The 25182-nt window shown below is 41.7% G+C and overlaps 1 protein-coding gene across 6 annotated transcripts in view; it reads right to left on the bottom strand.

Annotated features, from left to right (window-relative positions):
• MAPK11 (mitogen-activated protein kinase 11) overlaps nucleotides 1-25182 on the bottom strand; it is a 105114-nt gene that overhangs the window by 46129 nt on the left and 33803 nt on the right. For 3 of the 6 annotated variants that reach the window (XM_048499243.1, XM_048499244.1, XM_048499242.1), the window contains exons 5-6: nucleotides 25119-25148; nucleotides 24969-25016 (exon numbers count right to left, since the gene is read on the bottom strand). In XM_048499243.1, the coding sequence (XP_048355200.1) occupies nucleotides 24969-25016; nucleotides 25119-25148 (78 nt within the window). Of the gene's footprint in view, nucleotides 1-1319; nucleotides 1616-9462; nucleotides 10123-12697; nucleotides 12872-13822; nucleotides 13902-17427; nucleotides 17508-19131; nucleotides 19204-19333; nucleotides 19449-24968; nucleotides 25017-25118; nucleotides 25149-25182 lie in introns of those variants that run through there. The other 3 variants (XM_048499241.1, XM_048499245.1, XM_048499246.1) reach the window with 2 other exon arrangements.

Here is a 25182-nt window from a genome sequence, read left to right as displayed (position 1 = left end):
GGAAGGAATATCCTAACAGGAGGTTCCATGCTGTGCTGAGATTTAAGCAACGTTTCCTTTCATGACAATACCACTTGCGTTTTACTCTGCAATTCTTTTGGCCTGCTGTGTGCACAGGCAATATCGCCATAGTTACTAGGATGCTTCTGGGAATATTTAAAACTGCTCCAAACTACATTGACCAAGCCCATTCTGTAATACGTAAATTCCAGCTGTGTTGCCACTGGTTACTCTGCAACAGATTATGTAAGGGTGGCCAAGCTTCAGTTTTGTTCTCAGTGGGATATGAAAAAAAGGCAGCCCCAGGAGCCTCCAAACTGTAATGTAATGAATTGTATTCCATGAAAGGACCAGAGAGAAGCTTATCTACACAATACACTTCTTCCTGAGCATTATTCCATATCTGACAGCTATCAGTATCTTCCATCACACTGCCAAATGCTTTCATGTTTCAGAACCAAAGTATGATTCCACAGGTGCAACTTTGACAGCCAAACAGATGATATCACTGCACTGTGGAATAGTAATCTGAGCTATTCTCCCCTGCCCAAGGGTTACTGGGAACTCAACATTTGCCTTGAGAGGCAGAAATTTAGCAGGTGAAGTATGACAATGCAGTGATAGGAATCTATGTGTAGGTTTTGCTGATCATGCAGTCACTGACAAAGAACTGGGGTGGAGAGCAGTGGAGCAGCCCTAAAAACAACAGAACAGATTCACAAAACTGGACAACATAATGATAACTACTTTCCAGTATTAAGGCGAGGGGTGATTTGTTTCCTGTTACTCAATGAAGTAACAAGCCGGGCAAATGAGTGCCTTCTGTTGACACATTCACTCTAAAAGAGAATTCCTGAACGACCGGTTCCCAAACATGTGCATTTTCCTCGTAATCATCATACTATGTTTCCCTTCCCAAAGAAGGCAGCCTTTTCAGAATTCAGGAAACAATGCCCAAGCCATCGGGAAGCCGCAAGTGAGCCGACTCACGTCCAAATGGGACTCCCACTTGCAGCTCCTTTTCCAGCACCCTCACTCGCTCACGTACACGCCAGCCTACGTGAGACTAGAAAACCATCCCTGCGGGGTAGACCCGGCGCACGATCTCGGCAGGGCTTGGGAAGTGGCGCCAACGCCTCTCCCTTCCGGGCACTTGGTGCGCAAAAGTCGGCGAGCTTCCCTCCCCTCCAAGCTCAAGCGGCAAGGCGAACAAAGCGAAAGTGGTCCCGGTGCCTCTCCAGGGGGAGGAAGTCCGGACGATCCTCCCCAGGGGGCCAAACAAGCTCCTCTCAGTCCCCCAGCCCAGCCCGCTTCCTCACCACACCGAGCCATAAGCTCCGGATCCCACCGGCTGCAAGTCCCGGTAGCGCTCCTTCACGTCCCAGAGAGTTTTTGCCAGCTCCTGCCGGTAGAAGCCTTTCTTAGGCGAGGCCATGGTCGCCCGCCCGCCCGCCGGGCTTGCAACAAAGAGGGAAGGAAACTCCTCGAGAGCAGAAGGGAGTTGCTGCGCTTGGCGAGGGGCCGGGTTTGAAGCCACTCCTCGCCTCTGCGGGCGCGCGCCATGTGGGAGGCTGTCTTTTGTAGCGGGGGTGGGGGATTCTCGCTTCTCTGCCACCCCCCAATTCATTCTCTTCAGGCTGAGGAAACTGGGTTGCATCATTGATTGTGAAGTAAATCAAGGGTGAATCCCTCACTTTCCAGCGAGCTGCTTTTGGGTGCGGATTGATTCGGGTCGTTCCTGTTTCCCAGTCTGTTTCTCCGACCTACAGCTCTCAGTTTCCTGTGTGTACGGCCAGGTAGAGCCTGATGGTCTTGCAAATAAGTTTACAAAGCCTTCCCTGTTTGGGAATTTTTGTTCGCTGTTGCATTCCAACCAGAAAGCGGAGCAACAGCGAACAATTTCTAGGCCGGGGCTTTGTGAGCATGTTTGCAAGACCATGAAATTTGCAAGACCATGGCATGAACCCAGCGTTTGTTTACGGGAAGCAGCCCTCTTTACCCACGAGGTGAGAGTGGGCTCTACTATTTCAGACTACAAGGATGAGGTTCGTAATTTTCTTATGGAAAAACTTAGGGAGAAAAAGTTCTTGTTTGTTTTCTGCATTTCTCCCCAATGGGAATCCAAATCCGCTTACAATATCTAATGGTGCCCAATCTCTTTGAGCCTGGGGGCAACTTTTGACCCAGCATAGTGGGTGCAGTAACAATATGGCTGTCACAGGAGGCGGAGCCTGCTGCAAAGCAATGGTCATAGCGTAATTTCAGTAACACAGTGCAGATCCTTGTGCTGGGGTGGCAGCTGCCACAAAAGCAACATTTAAAAAAATATGCCCAGCCAATCAAATCTTAGGTTCTACATAGATAGGAAAGTGCAGTGATAACTTATTAGTAATTGTGTTTTTGAAATTCTGCTTTTCTTTACAATGCCTCCCTTCCCACTACCTCTATCACAGAGATAATGGCAATGTTAGGTGTTAACTGATACAGATAAACACTTTTATACCCTGAAACTGTATGTTCCAGGCTTGCTCACTTAATATTTATTATTTATTTAGTCCATTTAATCTTGTATACATTAGATGATGATAAATTGGAGCAGCGAAGGCAACACAACATCCTTGTGAGGTAGGTTAGGTTGAAAATCTCCTGACCAGGGTCACCCAGCAAGCTTTCTGGTACACTGGGGATTTGAATCTGGGTCTCCAGAGCCTAGTCCAGCACTACAGCAAATTTTCTCCATAAGGACTTGTTGTTCGTTCACCTCACTGTCTTATCTAAAAAGTGTGTTTCCCCACATTTTCATTGCATACTGATACACTTGTGACTGCTGGATTTTTGGCATACTGATACACTTGTGACTGCTGGATTTTTGGCAGACAGTATTTTCTTCAGCCTGTGCCAAGTTAACAGCATACCCATTTTCTCCAATATACTGATATTGCACCTCATACCAACAATGCTATTGTGTATTGTTGAAGGCTTTCACAGGCAGAATCAACTGGCTGTTGTGGGTTTCTGGGCTGTATGGCCATGGTCTGGTAATTTCTGTTTCTAAAGAATTATCCACATCTGGCTGGCATCTTGAGAGGCATGTCATGGTGAGACATGCCTCTTAAGATGCCAGCCACAGATGATGATGAAATGTTAGGAGCAAAAATGCTATTCGTGCTTGTGGCAACCAAATCATGTTGTCTTGAGCCCTGTGTTCATTTGAACTGATCCAGATTGTAAAATGGTCCTGAAGGAATGCCAGAAATGACTCAAATCTTCTCAAAATGCTTTCCACTCTTTTGGGTTTACAGGGGGAAAATCATGATGTTATGCTTGCTCTGGTTAACATGCCACTACTAGGTTGTAAAATGGAAGCACCCTGTAAAATAAACTTCAGTGGAATGATTGCCTTGTTACATGGCGGAGAGCAGCAGATGGGGTGGGGGGAGAGAAGCTATTTTAATAACACTGGAATTGGTTTTTTATCTCTAGCAGGAAGATCACAAAAATCTGCAATAGCACACTGGAGAATAAATGGTTGATTTGGTGTTTGCTTTCCTAACTATCAGCCTCCTTCACCAAAAGCATAAAGTGAATTGAATGCCATTATGCAGTAAATCAGTTTAACAAGATAAAAACTAAAGATAACAGAAATGCCAAATAAATCCTGCCTGTTGGAGTAGATTCCATCTTGTAATTTGGCAGCTCCTTAGGGAGACAGGTATACAAATATATGTTGGAGACTATGTTACATAGTCCTGGTGAAACTCCTGGTGTCCTTTTACTGTTGTGCTATAGAGAGTGTCTTAACCTACTGCATCTGTGTATGGTTCTCCAGTTGCACAGTGGCAGATAGGAAGGCGCTCCAAAGGGTGATCACTACTGCACAGAGGATTATCGGCTGCCCTCTCCCCTCCTTGGAAGAACTCTATAATTCCCGAAGTCTAAAGAAAGTCTAAAATATTCTGAGAGATCCGGCTCTTATTCAGCACACTCTCTTTTGGAACTGTTACCATTCAAGGTGACTATAACAAGGTCTATAAAAACTAGGACAAAGAGGCTTAGAGACAGCTTCTACTCTAGAGCTGTGGCTATGCTGAACTCCATGGCTTCGTGTTGATGTGTTTGGGGCTGTGTAGGGATGGGTGGCCGAAGGGGAAAGTGAGGATGGGGTATGAGTCTGAAATTGTGTGCATCGAGGAATGCTGCTGTAAATTTCGTTGTGCGTGCACAATGACAATAAAATGCATATGCTTAGCTTACATACCTTGCATATTTGCTAGAGCGATCCTCGCATGTAATTGTTGGAACACAAAACACAAAATCAAGAATCATTAAGAGGAGGATATCCTTTTCTGCAGGAAGATTTATAATCCTTGTTTCAACTCTGAGAAACTCAAGCAAATCTGTTAATGAACTACAGTTCCAGCCGAACATCTGGCTTCTCCATTTTTCTATCAAAAGAAAGGTATTAACTCTCTTAATTTTTAAACTTCAGGAGCATCTGTGGTGTGAGTGAAAAATATGTTTGCAACAGAACAGCTGTGTTTGTACTGTTCTGTTGCAAACAGTTCTCACTCAGATAGGCTGTTTTATGTGTCTGCTACATTTTTAACCCATCTCCAGCCCTCATCTCACCCTTATGCCATACCGGGTCTTTGGTGTGTGGTGATACAGCAAATGCTCCCCTGTCCCCAAGTTCATCCTTATTCATTGCACAAATAATACCCCCCCCCACCCTTAGAACAGTGTAAAATCATATGGCAGATATCAAGCAACACTGCTTGAACTGACTAATTCAAGCTTGCTGTCATTTGAGATCACTTTTGAAATTCTTCATACTTAAGTGTTTCAACTTGTTCCCTTTCTGACCTCCCCTTCTACAGTTTTTTGGACAACTATGAGGAAGATGACTTTCTTTCCATTGATCTGAAGAAATGAGCTTTGACTCCCCCCCCCCCCCAAAAAAAAAGCTCACAAAAGCTCATGCTGGAATAAATGCTTCATTTTAAGGTGTCACTGGATTTTTGTTATTTTTACTTCAGTGAAAGGCCATCAACACATCCCAGGGACATATTTTGTCATTCCAGTTGGCTTTGAGGTTACTGAAGGTTCCTCTATGTCTGATTAATACATTTGGTGAAGCAGCCTGCTCCCCCCCCCCCCCATGGAATTGCTGACTTACATTATTCTTCTCTTCCAGCCACAAAATGTAGCTAATAGATTCAGCACTATCATAGCTAAATTTCCATCCCTGTTCCCCTGATGTTGGCTGATTTGGCTTGTTTTCTGTAGGTTTCTTCTCTTGGGACTTCACGGATTTCAGAAAAATCAAATCAATTAGGGGAACATTCACAATTCTTTCACTTGTAATGGTTTAAGTCTATTTTGGGTCCTTCCGGGAACCAATAGTCATACTTTTTTATTGCAAATATCTCCTTATTCTTATGCTGCAAATTATCATTTGAAACAAGCAGTTTCTCTGCTGTCCTGCTGAACTGGAATGGGAAGAGAATTCTGTGAAAGTACAATGGATTGTTCAATACCTCAATTTGTTTTAAACTCAGGCTGTATGATGGAATGTTTAGCAAGAAAGCTGAATGATGGCTGGCCCTTCATCTAGTATTCTATCTTATCAGCCAATTCTGATAAGGGTATATTTCCAGAATTTTCATTGTGCTTCATATTTTAAGGCTTGATTGTCTTGTTGTCAATTCTTCCCCATTTCTAATTGCCCTCTTTCAGCCACTTGCCCTTGATTATTTTGACAATTAATCTCTGCTACATTCTCTCTTGCCCTAACTGATTGATTGTAAACATATTGAATAATCAGTTCTAATTTAGCATAGAATTGACAATTAAATGAATTTGTTTTGCCAGAAGGCTATAATCCTTCAAATTTTTAAGTCTTGTGGGAGGTGACGATAAATACATAAGGAGTCATGTAATTCTTCAGATACACTATCATCAGATACACTATCAGCCATGTCTTCCTCAAGTTCTGAGGACTATCAACTATGTCTTCCTCAAGCACTTTCTTGCTACTCCCTCATTCACTGTCCTTCAAGTAGATAACGATGGGTAGGGGATGGAGAAATGTTAAGATTAAAACTATATAGAAGTGAGAAAACTACATAATAGACATAAAAAGAAACTGAACCACAAAATAGAAAGGTGTAATGAAAGTAGGAAGGATAAATGCAAAGAAAAAATGGGGGAGAATATATTAAAATTGGCAGCGTCTACAGTGCATGACCTACAGACAGCCTGGCTATCAAACCAGAGTCAGAACTTCTCCTGTTGAGGATTATATAATCCAGACAGAATAAATATAGGGAATACAATTGTACTTAAAATGTGGGGAAGAAACCAGAATTTAGCCAGCTCAAGCCCCCTAAAGCTCATAAAGATCTAAAAATGGACAGTATCTAATGTCAAAGCTAATCAGAAATATGGCTGATTCATCATTAATTTATGAAAGTATTTTTAAAACATACATGCAGCCCCCGTCCTCCAACCAAGATCTGTGTCCTAAACAGAGTCATACTCCCAATTTTGTTCAGGGATCTACTCCACAGCACTGTGTCATTAATTACAACTGTATTTGGCATTTATCAGTGACATGTAAGGAAGCTTGTCAAAATTGTATCTACAATGCTAAACATGTTCACTTGGCAACATATGCTGAAATTGTAGAGACTCAGTCCAAATAATGTTAGTTGCACAACATTCAGTCACAATGACCTCAAATCCCATCACTTTCAATGAAATTTAAGAGGGACTAACTTCCTCTGGATCAGCAGTAATGCATTTAGAGCTAAGGTACCCAGATGTCAAAATCCATGTAGTTTTTCCTTCTCTTTTTCTAACCCCAATTAACCTTATGATATTTTACTTTAAAATGGCTGTAGTTTATCATTGAATGTTGACGGGACCATAAATTATAAGCCTGAGGATAAGAAAATTATTCTCATCAATCATTCCCTTTGCTCTAAAATCACATTAGCTTAATTCTAATCTCTGGTAAATGATACTGATGGCTAACATACCCCATGAACCCTCCCAAACAGCCAAGTTGTACGTGAATAACATGTGTGTCCCCCCCCCCCCCCCGCATACACACACACACACTTTTGTACTTCATTCATGTTGACTTTCCTTGCAAGCCAGAAGGAATTGAAAGTTGTTAAATGAGAATTGAAATGAAGAAGAAACTCTCTTTAAAGCATATAGAAATGTAAGGTGTGTTATTATCACACCTCTGTTCTCCAGGAAGTAAAACCTTAGGGATATGCATCCAGACTAGCAAACTAGTATTTTCTTAAGGGATCCTTTGTCAGACAAGTCCCAGGAACAAGACTGGATAGATAGACAGCTACTGCTATACAATTAACTTATATCCCAGCTTTTCCCCTCAAGTAGGCTCAAAGCAGCTTACATCATTTTCCTGTCCTCAATGTTATCTTCACAACAACCCTGTGAGGCTAATAGTGTGTGACTGTCCCAATGCCATTCAGTCATTTACCATGGCAACAGTGGAGATACATACCTGGGTCTCCCAGAATCTAGTCTGACACGCTGACTAATGCACTAGACTAGATTTCTCTGTATATTCATATATGAAAACCTGAAGCAAACTGTGACTGCTGGGGGCAAACAAAATGAGGCTGGATGCTCTTTCCAAGTAGGTTCTTTTCTGTAATCATCTTTTATTTTTAAGTTGACCAAATCTTTGGATACTTTATTCCAATGACTGGAGTTGTGAACAAGCAAGACAGACCTTTCTTCAACCCTGAAAAAGACCACAAGTTTGCAAAATGTGAAACAAAAAAAATTGGGTTTTATATTTGGGTTTTTAAAAACCTGAAAATGATTAAAGGAGCACCTTTAGCTTTGAGAAACAGATTCCCTCTGTAGCTGTTGCTAGGTGATCACAGTATTGCAAGATTCCAAGTTTTTTCTAAAAGGTGGGGAGGAGCGGGACCCTTTCCAGATCTATTTTGGCCTTTGAGGAAGGACCCAATGGGGCCAGGTCTAGGGTTGCCTGCAGCATATCAGGAAATTCCTAGAGATTTTGTGGTGAAGTTTGAAGAGGGCAAGGTTTGGGAAGGGAACAGACCTCAGCTGGATACAATGTCGTAGAATCTACATTCCAAAGTAGCCATTTTCACCAGAAGGACAGATCTCTACTGTTTGGAGTTCAGTTGCAATTACCAGGCGATCTCCAGGTCCCACTTGCAGAGTGGCAACCCTAGGTCTGGCAGCAAGCTCAGGGTGACTTGATCTCATCTGACTCTACTAGGCCTGGCTACTTGCTACTATTCAACAGCAGCCACCCTATGAAAGTCAATGGGGTATAGTGGCTAAAATTTCAGAGCTGGGTCTGCTAGTCCAGGGTTCAAATTCCCATCTTGCTGTGGAAGCTCACTGGGAGATTTTGGACCATCCACATGGGGTATACATGAAGTAAATAAATAGCATAGTTGAAGATGGGAGGTAGATAAAAGTTATGTTAGTGAATGGCTGAGGAGAGGAGAAGCGGGAGGGATAAAAGGGTTGCTGGAGGGAGAGAAAGAGGAAATAGAGGGGAGAGGATAGAGGGAAAAGAGATGTGCTCCTCCACGAATCCCTGAAGGTTTTCTACCATGCCTGGCCTAGAGACTGGCCCCCAAAACTGAGCAAGCATTTTCCTAGGTAGAGGCTGTCTAGGCAGAGGAAAGGCTTAAGATAGAGGGGCAGAAAAAAGTAAGTTGGCTGTTGGGTGGGAAGACTGCCAACTCCAGTTTAGAAATATCAGGTGATTTGAGGGAACCTGGGTGGTGGGGCTTAAGGAGGAAAAGGTGATCAGAAAGGTGTAATGCCACAGACTCACCCTTCAAAGGAGCCATTTCCTCCATGGGTACTAGGGTTGCCACCCTCTAGGTGAGGGCTGGAGATCACTCAGAATTACTGCTGTTGTCCAGATGACAGGGATCAGTTCCCCTGAAGAACATGGTTGCTTTGGAGGGTGGACCCTATAGCTGTAGTTGGCTTCCACCTGGCCTTCAGAGCTTGAAACACTGCAGCCCAAACCTTGAGTTATGCCATGCAAAAAGGTGGGAAAACTCCATTCAGTCCTATGGAGAGCTTTCAGATGGTTGGGTTTTCTTTTTTGCTGCATCCCCATGCTGCCTGACAGTCCTCTGGAGACAGTATGCAAACGGAGCCGTCCCCAGCCACAGTGGCCTGTGGATTGGGCAGCCTGTTTTTTAATACATTTCTTTAGTTTCTCTTATAATTATTTAGGTTGAAAGTTTATAGTCCACATTCAGTAATGAGATGAGTCTGTAAGATTGTGGTAGGCTGGCTCAGCTGCACTAGTTTCTTTTGGGATTCTGGTTTTGGGATTCAGGGATTTGACAGCTGTAGACTGCTTTAGGGGAACATCACTAATATGTAGTTTGCTTTAGCTAGAGAAAAAGATTAACGACATCAGAAAACAATGATTTATTGGCCAGCTTCCAATTGATACTCAATCACTCAAGAAACGTCCAACATGTTCATGAAACCATTACAGGCATGACTACAGTGAAATGTAATGTCTAATTTGCTACAGTGGCCCTTTTTCTTAAAGGCACTAGCTATAAATTAAAAAAAATAGAAAGAAAGAAAAACACAACATAGAATCAGGGTAACTCTTGAAAAACAATAAGTTGCTTATATGGACTTCTATTTTTTGTTCCACATTCATTCATGCTTTAACTGTACAACTTCAAAATAATAATTAAAAAAGCCATCTTCATTTTTGGCATCACAACTGATAATGAGACATGCAGAAAAGACAGTTAAAAGAACAACCTCAGTGCATCATATGTCAGAATGTCTTAATGTTAAATTTGCAGTACATGGCAAAATGCACTCCCAGATAATTTCTTCAGCATTATTTATTACCATTTCTATAGTTCTTCCAGGGTCTTTGGATAGTAAAGTCAATACTCTGTATAGAAGATTAAACCTCAATGCTATGTGCTTAGTAGTCTTCATGGTACAGCAGGGCCCAAGCATCAGCTGTCTGGATTCATTGTTCAATTTCAAGGTTATCCATCTTTAAATCAGGAGGTTTGAAGCTGATCACTTCTTCATATGTAAGTTCTTTTTTAAACAGGAAGAGAAAGTAACACAGGTATAAGGTATGCAGATGTGGCATATCCATAATTTATGTATGTATGAAGCTTTAAAAAGGGAAACAAACTAAAAAAGAGCAAAGTATTATACAAGGTAGGAAAATATGCTTGAATTTTTAAAGAGTCAGATCCTTTGATTGTTTTGCTGCATTATGCATTTAAGATTGTGTGTATGTGTGATTTTGCTGTCAAGTCACAGATGACTTATGGCAACCCCTTAGGTTTTCAAAGCAAGAAGTGCTCCAAGATGGTTTGGCATTGCCTGCCTCTGTGTGGCCTGAGAGAGTTTTGAAAGAACTGTGACTGGCCTAAGGAGTATACAAAGTCTGGACCATTGTAAAGCAAGACTGCATAAATATGTAAAATATAATTAATTAACAATGAAGATAACATGCTTTAATTCAGCTAGAATGATGCGCATAAGCAACGTTCTATATATGTTGGCATGATTTTTATATGACATCCTTTTAAGTGCATTTGTTACATCTTCTTCACACCTCACCAGTTGTTAATCCAAGTGAATAATTCTTTCTCGGTTTTTAAAAAAATGTCAGATGGGAATTCATATACGCTAAGATTTGGCATTACAGTGATCAATCAACTCTTGATTTTTTAAAAAGCCCTGTGGTGGCATGGGGACAAATGACAGCTACAGAGAACTGAGGAAATAAAAATGGTGTTACAATGGGGAGGACTTTCAAAATGCACACAAAATGCATTCCTGGAGTGTGCAAAGACACTTGGATTATATTAAAAAAATGGTTCTTAAACCATATTTGGAAAAAAATGCAACAAGTAAGAGGAAAATGAAATCTGTGGATGACTATAAGATAACTTTGTGAAGATGCTGCAAAAACTAAAAAAAAAACCTTGGTGATAAATCCAGTTAAATCATGTCAGTATAAAACAGGTCATTATGCTGAAAATTACAGTTCTCTTGTAATACATCTGAATCAGTTATTAAAATGTACTCTAGCATTTCGGAATATAAATTAAATCTTCAGAAATCTGACGTGCTATTAGTAAATATTGAATCTTAGTGTTACCCATTAGCAGCTGGCATAACAAATACAACAGTGTGTTGACATAGTTAAGGATTTAGGCATTCATGTGTAATGTTCCTGGAAAATGCATGTGTACGTGGCTGCGCAGTCACTTTATTGGTGCTCTCCCAGGCAGATCGACAATGCTTGCCCATGCAACAGTTTTAAGAAAGCTAGACTATGCATATCACTGAAAAAGAAAGCCTGCTTCTCTATGGAGGTTTTTCTCTGCTTTAGCATCCAAATGTGTGGATGCTTCCAAAGAAGTGTCATTCTCTAATTGTTTTTCAGTATTTTCTTTATTCTTGGCACAGACTTTTTCAAACCTGTTTACTACAATCTTCTTGAGAAGATCAAAATTCAAGCATATAATCATATTACCTGGATAGAAAGGTGTGCATTTTACAATAACCTACCCACATCAGTGCCATTCTCCTTTTATCAGGCTTTCAGGGACATCCCCCCTGCCCCCGCATATCACCACCTCCCACAGCACTTTTTGCAGACTTTTAAACCACTTAATAATTGCTGTAGCAGTATAACAAACACAAATATGTTTATTTTTAAGCTCTTAAAATGCCCTCCACTGACACAGAGGGGAAACAATTCACAGGAAATGGAGGTTGACAGAGGGAAATATGCAGAAAACTTCCACGTGGAAGTTCTGTTGCCAATGTGAACACCTCTACAATGGCAATGGCAAAGAATACAGTACAACGAATCTTTACCATGCAGATGCAGCTAGAGAAAGAGACTGTGAAAGTCTTCCTGCGTGAAGGCATAGCAATCGACAGGTGTGACAGACAAGTCCTATTTAAAGAGCGGCAAGTTTAGTTGCAATTTGGCAGAACTATATGTATAACAGGCAAGAAGAATGAACAGCAGGAAGGTGGTAATAATAGTAATTATTTCTATTTCCTAACTGTCAGTCAACAACATAGATTTTCATTAAGAACCAAGGCCAAACACTGTAATATCATAAACACAAAACAACATCACATTGATTTAAAACCCAACATCTCAAACTCAAAATCTTGATGTAAGCTTTCCTATACTGTCTAAAAGCCAATGTGCTATATATAGACTTGTGAATAAATGGAAAATTAATAAAAATACAGCAACTTGGGAAGAAGAGGCATTTCAAGATCTACCTATATTCAAAGAATTAGCAGTAATATAAAAGTTTTTGGACAGATCTTCTCAAACTTTCATACAATCTGAGGCCACTATCTCTCAGAGATTATGGAACAATACCCTACAAGCTAGTAAATGACAGCTAGCTTTGTTCCACCAAAATCTAGTTATTATCTTCTTTAACTCTTTACATTATCGCCAGTTTCTTCTACACTTGTATACTCACAATATCAGTCTTGGATCTGCCCAAGTTGATAATTTTAGCATATAGAGGACTTCAAATAAGGATGTATTAACAAAAAGTGGTTTTAAACACTTTCATTTTCTTTTTTGCTTTTAGATGGCAGAACAAAAAAACTTCCTTACCTTTCCATTCATCTATAACCCGTTCCTTATTCTCTATTGACTCATCATAAAGCTCTGCTTCTGGTTCATCATCAGGATCATGATATTGTACGAAATATGGATGTGCTAGTGCTTCCGAGGCTGTTATTCTTTTATCACTGTCCAGTATAAGCATCTTCTCAAGGAGATCCACGGCTAGGATTTTAAAATCAGAACTGAATATAAAATAATGCATTTTGCCTTCTTAGCCAATGAGAAGCATTACATAAAGCCATATGTGTAGCAAGGTCACTTGGAACAAGAAGATCTGGAACATTCTGGCATATTAAGTACTTAAACTAACAATAAATATTTAGTAAATAAATTTACACACCTAATCTTAAGGTAACAATTATTTTCCTATTCAAAGTGCAAAGACAGAAATATGAGCTATAATACCGGTACCACTTTAAACAGTATATTTTGATATTTCAAAGCACAGTAATTCAGTTTTAAAAGGCGCTGGTTATACAAGTCATGATGCTTCCCTTTAAAATGCATGAGCCACAATGAACTGGAAAGATCCTTGCCTGTGCATGCTGATAACGGCAAGTTATCTATACATCTCACAATTTATGCACATAGGCTCATAGGATCTGTGCTTTTTACTTCTTTCCTTGGCTTGGGAAAATTCCCAGGATGCCCCTTGCAGCTGCTTCCCCATCATCCTGTCTTGCTTGCTGGAGGTAATGGCAGCAACAGCTGCTCCATCCAAAGCAATGCCACCACAACAGGCCCAGCATGATATTAGGATCAGCATAGGTATTACAAGATGCTGACCCATTTGATTCCAGCTGCCAGAGGAAGGACAGCAGTGGCTTGGATGAGATGTTTCATTTCTAGGTAAGGCCAAGTTCTTATGTTCTCTCCACCCTGTACACCTAGAGGCAACTTGAGGGGCAGTTCCTACTGCTCGTTTCTGCCCTTTTACTTGGGTTTGGGCTTTCTCCCTCGGCCAGCCCCCCCCCCCAACTATTACCAGCTGAAAAAGAGCATGAGGAAAGAGACTAGGGAGGTTACCATGTGGATCCCAGTGCATTCGCTTCTTGGGACAAGATTGACTCGGGGCTGCTAATTTTTCTACAGCCAAGTCACACCGACTCTTACCTAATGGATTAGCACCACGAAATACTGCTTTTAAATCCTGTGAAGGCATATATGGCAGAGATTCTATGTACTTTCTGGCCTGCAACAGAAAAAAAGTATATGTATGCATTTAGCTTCGTTGTAATACATATTGCTAATATAATTGTTATTTTATATTGGTTTTACTTCTTATACATTTTAATTTGTTCAATTTGCTTTTAGCTTTGTTTAATACCTCTTAATTTGCATTTGATAACTTTGTATATTTTCACAAACCAGGTCAATAAACTGCAATGAAGAAAGAATATACACAGCTGCTACAACAGCTATGATCTTGGAGATCATAAGATGAAATGAAGTTCTGCTTTACATTGGCGTAGCGCCAATGGGAGGGGCATGATGCCCCTCGCAGAGCAGCAGCAGAGGCATGGCCAGACCATGGATGGGGCATGGTGGGGGCGTTCTGGGACGGGCGGCACAGTGGTAGGGTCACAGGGCACGCACGCACCCCAGGTGCAGTTTCCCCTCACTCCGCCTCTGCTGTTTTATTTTTTTTAACACTTGGTTTTTATGAGCTGCTGGATAGGAATGGTTTTGTTTCATGCTATTTATGGTTGTATTGGATCACTGCTTAACTTTTAATATTTGCTCTTCTCTGGCAAAATACTTTTGGGCAGTTTTTCTTTCTAGAAAAGTGGCAGACAAAATCATCCAAAAAATAATGTGCTGCAGAAAACACGGGAACATCTCAAGTCCATGTGGTTTTTCCCTCCCATTTTTTAAAAAGGACAGTATCCTGCAAGATTTCATTATTTTACAGTTGTATCACCATAAAGGATGACAGTTCTTTATCTGTGGAGAGTAAAGCATGTTTTTATATGTAAGAAAATGACAACAAGCTGTAATTCAAATGCCAATATTTATTAGTTTGGATAGTTCCCCAAGTATTAAAATACTTAAACTTTTCTCCTAACAATTGTTTTATAATATCAAGTACAAGCACTGCCACCAATTTACAGTCATACAGACCCCCTCCCTCCCCTCCCTTGCATGCCACCCCTCACTCTCTCCCCTCCCTAACTTCCCTTCCCTCTCCCTCCGCTGAATGTGTATGAGAGTAGGTGTGTTGTGTGGTAGTAGTGGGTGAGGCACAGAGTGAAAGGTACCTGCGTGTGAGGGGGGGGGGAATCCCACCTGACGTCTCACATGACAACGTGTGTATGTGTTTCACGTCCACTAGAGTTATTGCCTATGTACTGTTTTCACTGCTCATATCTGGCCATCTGAGCTAACATTCTAAGGGCACGAACAGTCTAAGGGTGACAGTTACACACAGGCAGCTTCATGGCCTGGTGCGCCAGGAAAATATGTTTTACCTGGCTCAGGTGTGTTGTCTGACAGCGGGAGGTACATAAGAACACAGTCGGGGGAATGAGTAAGTGTCTGAATTTTTCAGAGTGTTTGGGCCAGCAGGTGCGGGGTTATTCTCGAAGCAACAACGCATGGTTCCATTTTTATATATATAGATTGCATTTTCCATTTTTTGCACATAGAGTGACAGGAAGAGGTAACTACACATAAAAGTTCTGTCCATATAGTTCCTTTGATCAGAGAACAAGGAGTGACAGACACTAGAAGCAATAATTATATCATGTCCTCAGCTGGGAAAAAGTTATATATATATATATATATGCTTATGTCCACCGCAAATGCTGAAGTTTCCAAGTGCTATAAAACATAAAATAAAACTTATAGATTCATGCAGACAGAATCGTGTGTGTATGGGGGGTGGGGGAGGAAGTGAGGCTACACATCACAATTTATAACTGGTCACTGTTTGAGAATGAAAAGCTATCCTGGAGAAGTGAGAATTTACAGCAGTGATATGGCAAGAAGAGGGAACATGCAAGTTGTGATGGATTGCAAGCAAAATTGAGGTTTGAGAGTGCAAGTCAATTAGGCGCTATCACAACAGAGTGGGGACTTCCTAGGAATAAGAAAGCACCATGATTGGGTAAGCTGACTTGCGCTATGATTGATGGAGCAAACACCTGACTCAGAGATGGAGGAGGTATCTCTCTGAGAGGAAAATGTTTGTACACTTTTGAAATTGGATTCCTGTGAGTTAACATCCAGTCTGTTAACTGTGTGTGTTAAACATCAACTCTGAGTGAATTTCAGTCAGGGATGGATCTGACTTGAAACATACTGAGTGTCAGTGCATGCTGAAAGCAGAAAATGCTCAGACAAGAAAACTGGGAATTTTATTTAGTAGTTAAGGCTGAAGGTGGAATAGTAGTGAGACTTTCCACAGGTGATCATAAATAAAAAGGAAGCAAATTTATCTTCTGAATGTAGGAGGGCTAATTAGAATGGGAATTATACACACAGGTGGATTCCCAGTCTGACTTTTTAGTGTTCTGCTATAGTTACCTCAGGGGGGAGATTTATGTGAAGTGCGTAGCTAACAGCATCAAGGCTGTATGTGTACTGCATGAAAGGGTACCAGCCTGTCAGAACCCCAAGTCATTGTGAATCCATTAGCCAGTAACATCTAACTGAACCATCTTAAAGTAACAAACCTCTCATAACATCTAAGCAATTGAAGAAAACTATTAAGCTTGATTAAAGAACCATGCCTGTGCCAAAACTGATGTTTGTATATAGATAATTATTACCTGATTTTCATCCACTGAAACATCCCATCCAGTTTGTTCAATAAATTTTACTTTTGTTTGTTGAACTTCATTTGGTTCTCTGGTGCCTTGAAAAGGGGGATTTGCCATAGGGAAAAAGGCTCCCTTCATCTTTCTGGAGTTACTAAGGCTGAGCTGACAAGCATAAAACACCCTACACACTACCATCAAAACAGCTCAATCATAGAAAAGATGGGAAAACCTGATCAATACATTTAGGAGGCTGCCAGAGCCTGCCACAAATAATCAGGAGGGTGAAGGTTCAGCAACACCACTCTTGCCATGTCTATTGTTTTTTCAGCTCCAAATAGTCCCCCAAGTTGCTCTCCCTCACCAAATTGCTAAGGGAGCTTTTTATAGTAGAGAAAGAGCAAATATTCTTTAGTACGGGTCAGCACTATCCTTCCAGCAAAAGTAACCTAAGCTCATTAACAAACCATCTGGAAGGGAAAATGGACATTTTAGACAGGCTTGCCCACCTCTAGCCTATTTTCTTTGTGTCAGCTCCAATAGCTGACTGCCCCAAATTGCCACAGAGGGATTGGAGGAATTGTTTCTTTACAGAGGATCAAGTACATCATGGTAATAGAGCATTATAATGTTATTGTGGCATAGTGCAATGACAATATCTATTTTTTTAAAAAAAGGTCCTCCAGTGGCACAGAAGGAGCTTAATGAAGGGAGATTGGCAGCTGATGGAGAAAGTATGCACAAATCTCCAGTGTAGATGTTCCACTGCCAGGGTGAGTGCCCTTGTATTTGCGGCACGAATGAGAGAATGGTGAAGCCTTGCCGTACCGATGCAGTCACAGAAAACATTTGGTTCTTCTCCAACTCAGTGTTTTGTGCAAGTATCTATTAGTTAACAAAGATTTAGTGTCAATACTTGTGGAAGAATTAATGATTACACTGCTGATACACCAGACCTACATGTTCTGATGAGATCTTCTTCAGAAGTTCAGAACTGGGCGTCCCAACTACTTCCATAATTCGTTTTAGCTGGTCAATATCTGCAAGGAGTTGAGAAAACTCCAGGGTAAGGGATGAAACAGTCAATAAGTTTCTTACTTATATAACCTGCTTAGATAGAATTTCTGCTTCATCTCTACTAACATCTTTAGTGCAACCCCCCAAAACAAACAAACAAACAAACAAACAAACAAACAAAAGAATGAGAGGCTCTGACCGAAAGAAGAGGATGTGAACTTAAGTGCTTCTATAGGCAGAGGATCTTTCCTTGTGTTGCAAAGACTCTCTTGTCAAGACTTTAAGGCCTTATTCTTTGATCACATTTGGGGAAACAAACTTGAAAGTTTCTGTATGGTAACAATTGCATTGATAACACAGACAACTGTGAGTAGATACCTTATATTCTTGATCATTATGAGAATGCAAAATGTAGCCAATTACCGTATATACTTGCGTATAAGCCGAGTTTTTCAGCCCTGTTTAAAGGCTGAGAAAAGCCCCCTCGGCTTATACGCGAGTCACCATTTTCTATCCATCACAAGGAGGTTGGGGGCGGGGCCGAGACAACCTCCCTGCTGCCCAGAAGCTGCTTGTTGCTGCCCTCCTCAGGAGGGTGAATGGGGAACCCCAGGCACCCTGGCTGGCTGGGCTTCATCAAACCCGCAGAGGGAGCTCCTTATTTGGGCAGTGACATCAGGGGGAGTCACTGCCCAAATAAGGAGCTCCCTCTGCCTGCCAGCTAGCTGAGCTTTGTCAAGTAAGGCTGAAAGAGCCCAATTGGCCAAAGGTAACTCAGTAAGCTTCATAGCTAAGTAGGGCTCTAAATCCAGGTTTTCCAGATCCTAGTCTAACTACTGCACCACAGTGGTTTTACTCACCCCATCTAAACAAACCAATCTCCCCGCTCTACCTGTGGTTTTCTGAATCTTGACTTTCGTGTTCCATATCTCCTGTGATCCAAACCCTTTCGATGTATGTGTATATGTGTGTGTGTCTGTATGCAAGCATGCACGTGCACCTGATAGCAGGTTTCTTCATTAGGCGCTGGCATTTGCAAAGCCATCTTTCATTCATGGCCACTATGCATACTTTACCAGGAGTGTTGCTTACAAGATGAGAGATGCCTTGGCACACAATGTAAGCTTCTAGTGTGTTATTTCAAAACAACTGGGCTCCTGAAATGTATTACTCCAATGTTTCCTCTGGAATTTGTGCCACAGTTTCAAAGCTATGCTATTTTTCAATAGGTTCTAAACTGGGAAAAAAATCAACAGGTTTATTTTCACATCATTTTGAGTGCTCCAGAAGATGAAGACCTAATTGTGTTTGCTGTAGGGCTTAAAAATATTCTCAATACTCCTGGCAGCTCTGTTCCCTGAAACCCAGCAATCACTGTCTACTTCTAGCTGCTTGTTTTTTTTAACTGGGTCATTATTTAAATCAAACAAAGATTTTCAGACAACTCACTGTGGTTTAAGGACATAGTAATAGTTAAGGCATCCAGCTGTGAAAAACAGTTACTTTAATTATTAGCAATGTGTTGTTTACTGAACCAATGCTTGCTAAATGACAAACACTGTCTTAAAAGCACTGCAGTTTTAAGAACAGAAAGAGGTCTGGAGTGCATTTTTACACTTCTATAATTTGGTAGTAGGTTAAGGATACAGTCATTTCCTGGGAAAAGGGCCTTGCTTTTCAGCAGTTCTGCCATGATGCATCCAACTGACCAAATGTCAACTGTCAAAACAAAAACAAAAAAGCCAGGGAAACTGGAGACATCGTAAGACAAAGGTCTTTCCATCCAAACCCTTCAGGTGCAATTTTTACATCACAAAACAAAGAATAAAGAATTCTTGTTCAAACTTACCTGTCTGATTGTAATGCATCCAGTTCAACATTATTTCTGGGGCTCTGTACCATCGTGTTGCCACATAGCCTGTCATTTCATCATCAGTTTGCCGAGCTAAACCAAAGTCTAAAATCTACAGAATAATCAATACAAAAATATCCCATTATTTTATCATACAGATTCATGCAATTCTTTTTTCATCTAAAGCCAGGGACTGGTGACCAAGCCCTTCCAGTCCAAACTGAATTCAAGAGATGTTATCAAGTTGGTTATCCTACCCACTTTCTATTTCCTGGGAAACTACTGCTGTAATATCCTACTTAATACACTGGTTTAAAGAAAATGACAGAAAAGAATGAACTAGTTTGAGTGATAAATCATGTGTGATGTTGCATGTGACCATATCTAAAACTTTAGGCTACACAGTTTCTGTGGGTTCCAGTATATTCCATGAATAAGCTCTCTTCATTTTCTAGATAAGACCTCAAATCAGCAACAGAGAGAGCTAGTGCTGCCATAAAGTTTACTAGGTAACTTTGGTTAGTCATTCTCTCTCAGTGTAACCTATCTTCCAGAATGCTTATGTACAATGGGTTAAATGGGGAAGGGAAATCCATACATACTGACATGAGCTTCTCCACAGCGTTTGACATCTAATGAGATCAGGCTAGCCTGGGTCATTCAAGTCTTATATGCCTATGTATGTTGTCCAGGAATATTGGAAGAAGACCATGTACAGAAGTATGGGCTCATCTAAGTCGTATCAGTGAAAGCAGACAGCAAGTTATACTTTTAGTAACTTTTTAAGGCCTGTTGCTTTGATATTTATTGGCTTTGAAATATCGACAGTAATTGCAACATCAGTTCACATCATTTCAAGAATGACCTAATATGTTTTTCTTTCAACAGATTCCACCCCAAGCATTTAGGCACCAGAACAGAAAATCACCCCATCATCCTGGCCCCTACCTACATATTAGTTTGTCAAGTCTTATGTCCACTTAAATTCACTGTGCTATGAAATAGTGCCATATATTTGGGATGGAAAATAAAACTACATGTTTTCCTATTACATTCAAGCCTATATTTATCACCTTATCTAATAAATGTGTACAATCCAAACATTTGGGTCCAGCTTTCAAGAGCATTTGAACAACATGCAAGCGGAATTATCATTTTGAACCACCCAGGAAGTGAGCTTCACTGAAGGGCTTCAGAAACATTTAAGTCATTTTATACAGAACAATTTGCAAACTAATTAATGTGCGCTGTAAATGCACAGAAGTCACAGAATTCAGTAGAAATAAGCTCAGGTTAATGGACTGCCTGACATGATGCTCTTCTTCACAAGGTGGAGGGGAGGCACAAATCATTGAGAAAATATCAGCGCTATACCCAATAACCATTTCTAAGAGGAAGAGTTAATGCTCATTAGAATAGGTTGCCCACTTCACAATCAACACCATTGGCTTGACAGATGGAATGAAGTGTGCTTAATCCACCATTAAGCAAAACCAAGAACTTCATAACCAAGATAAAAATGTATTTATTATGATGGAGTGAGTGTTTCAGAGACTACAATAGACACGGAAAGATACTCTTTACAAAATGGACTAAAGGATACAGCAAAGGATACTAGCAAGAAATGTCATGTCAGATCAGCTTTTCAACTTTTGTTATTTAATAATTTATTTTCAAGACAGATGCATAATCGGTGAACAAAATAAAACTCTGGCCAAAGGAGAAAATGTTTAGAGTCAGGAATACCCTGATCTTAACTATCTCAGAGCTCGGGTGGCCCCATTCAAAGGGCTGGGTGCCTGAATGTGGCCAGGGCGCCCTGCCACTCCCAAGAGGGCTTTCTGGTGCTTGTGGGGTGGCAAAGAACACAAAAAAGCCTCCCCACTTCTGGAAAGCCCCCATTCGGCTCAGTAGATATGCCACCAAAAGGATGGCTTAGGTCCAAAACCCCAACCAGCTGAGTAAGGGGAGCAATGGCTGGATGGAAGTCAACTAGCATTGACTCCTCTCCTGGATCTTCCCCACTATGCCAGCAGCAATGGAGGGACACTAATACAGTGTTCAGTGCTGCACACCGCCGCTATGGAGGACCATGGTGGCTGCCTGCCGGTGGATCCACCCCTCTACTGGGGCAAGTGTCCTGAGGAGGGCAAATCTGCAAGGTAGTCCCTCACCACTCCCAGAAGTGGATTTGGCTCACCCTGTTTGGATGGGGCTGTCAGTTTCTTTAAAAATTTCCTCTCTCAGATCTTACTGCATTCCCTAAGGATGTCAGCAATACAGAGTCCCTGCACTGCCCTACAGCCACATAGTAATTTCAAATAATGAGAATCAGAGGTGGGCAAAAAAAAATCATCTGTATTTTTCAGGTTCCAATTTAATAGACCTGGTAATTTGCAAAACACCCCCAAAATACACCTGTCTCTGACCTCCTGCTGCCTCTGAGACCCACATGGAGGTCAGAGGCAGACAGAGTTCAACACTAGCAGGGGAGAAAGGTCTGGATCATCTGTATTGCATGCAAACAAGATTTGGGCTGAAACAAGAGAAAAAAGCCAAAGGGCTGTTGGCTCTACAGTCATTCCCCATGAATCACAATCAGAGATCTTATGTAAACCAGACCAATGGATCTAGGAATAGACCAAAATGTGGAGTACTACATTTCCCCCCTGATTGCTTTTATAAATATATTTCTTTCTCAGCAATGGACAGACAAGATAAATCTATCTGTGAAACTGATAAAAAGTGGGTGATGCTAGGAACCACAGCAATACTGCCAGTATCCAAGCCTTAGTGTCTGTATGTAAAAGGAACAGGAAGGAGGCAGACCCATTTCCCGTGCTGTTTTGGCCTTTAAGGAACGACTCGTCAGGGCAAGATCTGATAGCAACCATTGGGCAGTTTAGTACTATGCAACCTGCATGAATCACCCAGGCACCTGTTCAACAGAAGCCATCCCACAAAAGCCAGTATGGTATAGGAGTTAGAGTATCAGACTTGGATCTGGGAGACCCAGGTTCAAACCCCTGCTGTGCTGTGAAAGTTCACTGGGGCCGTCACACATTCTCAGCCCAACCTACTTCACAGGGTTGTAGTGAGTATAAAATGAGAAAGAAAGAAATGATGTAAACTGCTTTTGGTCCCCACTGTAGAAAAAGGTGAGGTATAAATGAAGTAAATAAGTACCAATATAGCCAAAGAGAGAGGATGGGTAAAAGGCAGGATGGTGGACGGGTGGGCAAAAGGCAGGATGGTGGACGGATGAGCAAAAGAGAAGCAGGTATAAAGCTATAGTTGCCAGGAATAACATAGCAATTGGTTAGAGATATGGGAAGTGGAGCCTTACATATTGGAGGAATAGACATCCCAAGCTTGATTATGTCACTTCTGGCATGACCTGGAAGTGACATCACATGAGAGGTAGTTTGATGTTGTAGCTATCACCCCTAACTATAGTCTGATCATGGTGTTTTGGATGAATGCAAGAGCATCAACCTGTGCGACGATGTCACTTCTAGATTGCACTAGAAGCTGCATCACTGCACTGGGACATTGATTATACTCACCCATTTGAGTGGGAATTTCCTCCTGTGGCCCAGCTGAGTGGCTGTGGGCAATGGGGCAGGAGACCCCTCCTCTCTGCAAGGAGGAAATCTAGTAACCCCAGGGAAAAAGAGAACATGGGGGATGCCAAAAGGACAGAAAGAAAAAATTGTGTGTGGGGGGAGGGGGGAAAGAGATACAGGATAAAATGAGGTGCCCCCTTCAAATCCTTGAAGCTTTCCCTCATGCAACTGGCAGGAACCACATAGCCTAGCATAGCAGCTGACACTGCTCATATTTGCCAAACTTTTCACAGGGAAAGGATGTCAGGGGAAGGATGGAAAACTGAAAACATGGGGGGGGGGAGATAAAAGAAGGTTGGTTAGCAAATGGGAAGGAGAGAAGGAAGAATATATAAAAATAAATGGCACACACAACTACTGAAGGCAGTTGATCTTGTTTGCTGCTACTGTTGATCAAGTCTTCCAAAATGGAACACAGTATGGAAAATCAGAAATTCTAGCAATGTGTCCTATTAACCATTAAGACCCAAAGTCAACTCCAATTGATTAATGTGTACATTACCAGAACAGTTAAATGATACGTCTCTGTGTACAAGCACTTTAGTACTACACTGAAATTGTAGTAGTTTTGTAGTATCCGTTATGCCTGCTATTTCAACTAGACATCTAGGGCCTCAAAATAGGTTTCACGCAAACAAGTTTCTATAGGATTACTTTAGACACAACCATTTTTTTCAGAGCAGCCCATTCAGAGATCTTCCTATTCAATTTTAAATTATGTATACACAGATGGAGCATTTTGAGGATGTTATCTGTTTGAAAAAAATGCAGAACAATGTGTGTGAGGATCCTGGCATTGATGAAGATTCTGACAATACAGGGATGGTTCGTATTGTCATATTATCTGGAGAATTCAGATTAGCCTGTACACTCCAACACACACCAGCTGGGTGACCTTGGGCTAGTCACAGTTCTTCTGAGCTCTCTTAGCCCCACCTACCTTACAGGGTGTTTGTTGTGAGTGGGGGGAAGGGTAAGGAGTTTGTAAGTCCCTTTGAGTCTCCTATAGGAGAGAAAGGGGGGATATAAATCCAACTCCTCCGCCGCCTTTTTCTGAGGTGTATGGTAGGAAAATGGTGCCCAGAGACAGCCGTTCTCCCGGCGTCCCCCAGCTACACCTAGGGGCAGTGCTCAGGGAGTGGGACCCCGCCCCCAGGCCTCCGCCCCAGCTCCCAGCCAGCAGTCCCTTCTGCCCTCCCCACTGGAGAGAGCAGAAGCAACTGAAAGGCTCTGTCTGCGGCTCCTTCGTTTTTATAAGCATGGGGCCGGCCTTGGGGGTGGGGCTTCACCATGGCCCACCCCCAAGCCCCACCCCACGCTTATAAAAGCAAAGGAGCCAAGGACACAGTCTTTCAGTTGCTTCTGCTCTCTCCAGTGGGGAGGGCAGAAGGGACTGCTGGCTGCAGACTGGGAGCTGGGAGGGGGGGTTGAGGCTTGGGGGGCGGTGGTGTCCTCAGGCTTCCTTGGCCCTGCCTATGTCAATGGCAATATGGGTGGGGCTGAGGGCACCCAAAGCCGACGAGGCAGCAGGACTTCCTGATGCCTTGCCGTCTTCCTGGTCACATGGTGGGTCGATTTTCCACCCCCATGTGACCAGATTAGTGGTGCCCAGGGACAGCGAGTACCCCCCATCCCTAGGCAGATACGCCACTGCATATTGTACACATGAGAAAAAGGGGTTCTGCAACCAAAGTATTATCAATCCACGATTTGCACAAAAAATGGCTTGCAGTCTAAAGACTGAATAATCTAACAGTTTGCTAGTTAGTAAATAAGGTTTACCAAGTGGCTATGGTGCAAATCATGTCCCTACATCATATATGTGAATAGATACATTGTACATCATTAACAAGCTTCTCTAAGCTAATCTGAAAACCCACTAACGAGCAAGAATGGTAACAGACAAAAATGGATTCTACAAAAAACTCCACAAGTCTATCACATTTTCTTTGAAACTTGCATAGTTCAGAACTTCACTTAAATAATTAAAATAGCATGAATCCTACCCTTAATTCACAGTCTTCATTTACAGCTAGGTTACTAGGCTTCAAGTCCTGCATCAGAACAGACAAAGGATTAGTATAGTAGCTATATCACTGCCACAAGCTTGACTGATAATAAGCCTGCTGCATTATAATAGTACCACAATGTCTTACCCGGTGAATGATCCCAGCTGAATGAATATACTGTAGGAAAAAAAGACATAGAGAGGGTCAGTAA

Source organism: Sphaerodactylus townsendi, linkage group LG06 (assembly GCF_021028975.2).
Source record: "Sphaerodactylus townsendi isolate TG3544 linkage group LG06, MPM_Stown_v2.3, whole genome shotgun sequence".
Classification (NCBI taxonomy): domain Eukaryota; kingdom Metazoa; phylum Chordata; class Lepidosauria; order Squamata; family Sphaerodactylidae; genus Sphaerodactylus; species Sphaerodactylus townsendi.
Note: the sequence above shows the minus strand (reverse complement) of the source record. Positions and strands in the feature narration are given on the sequence as shown.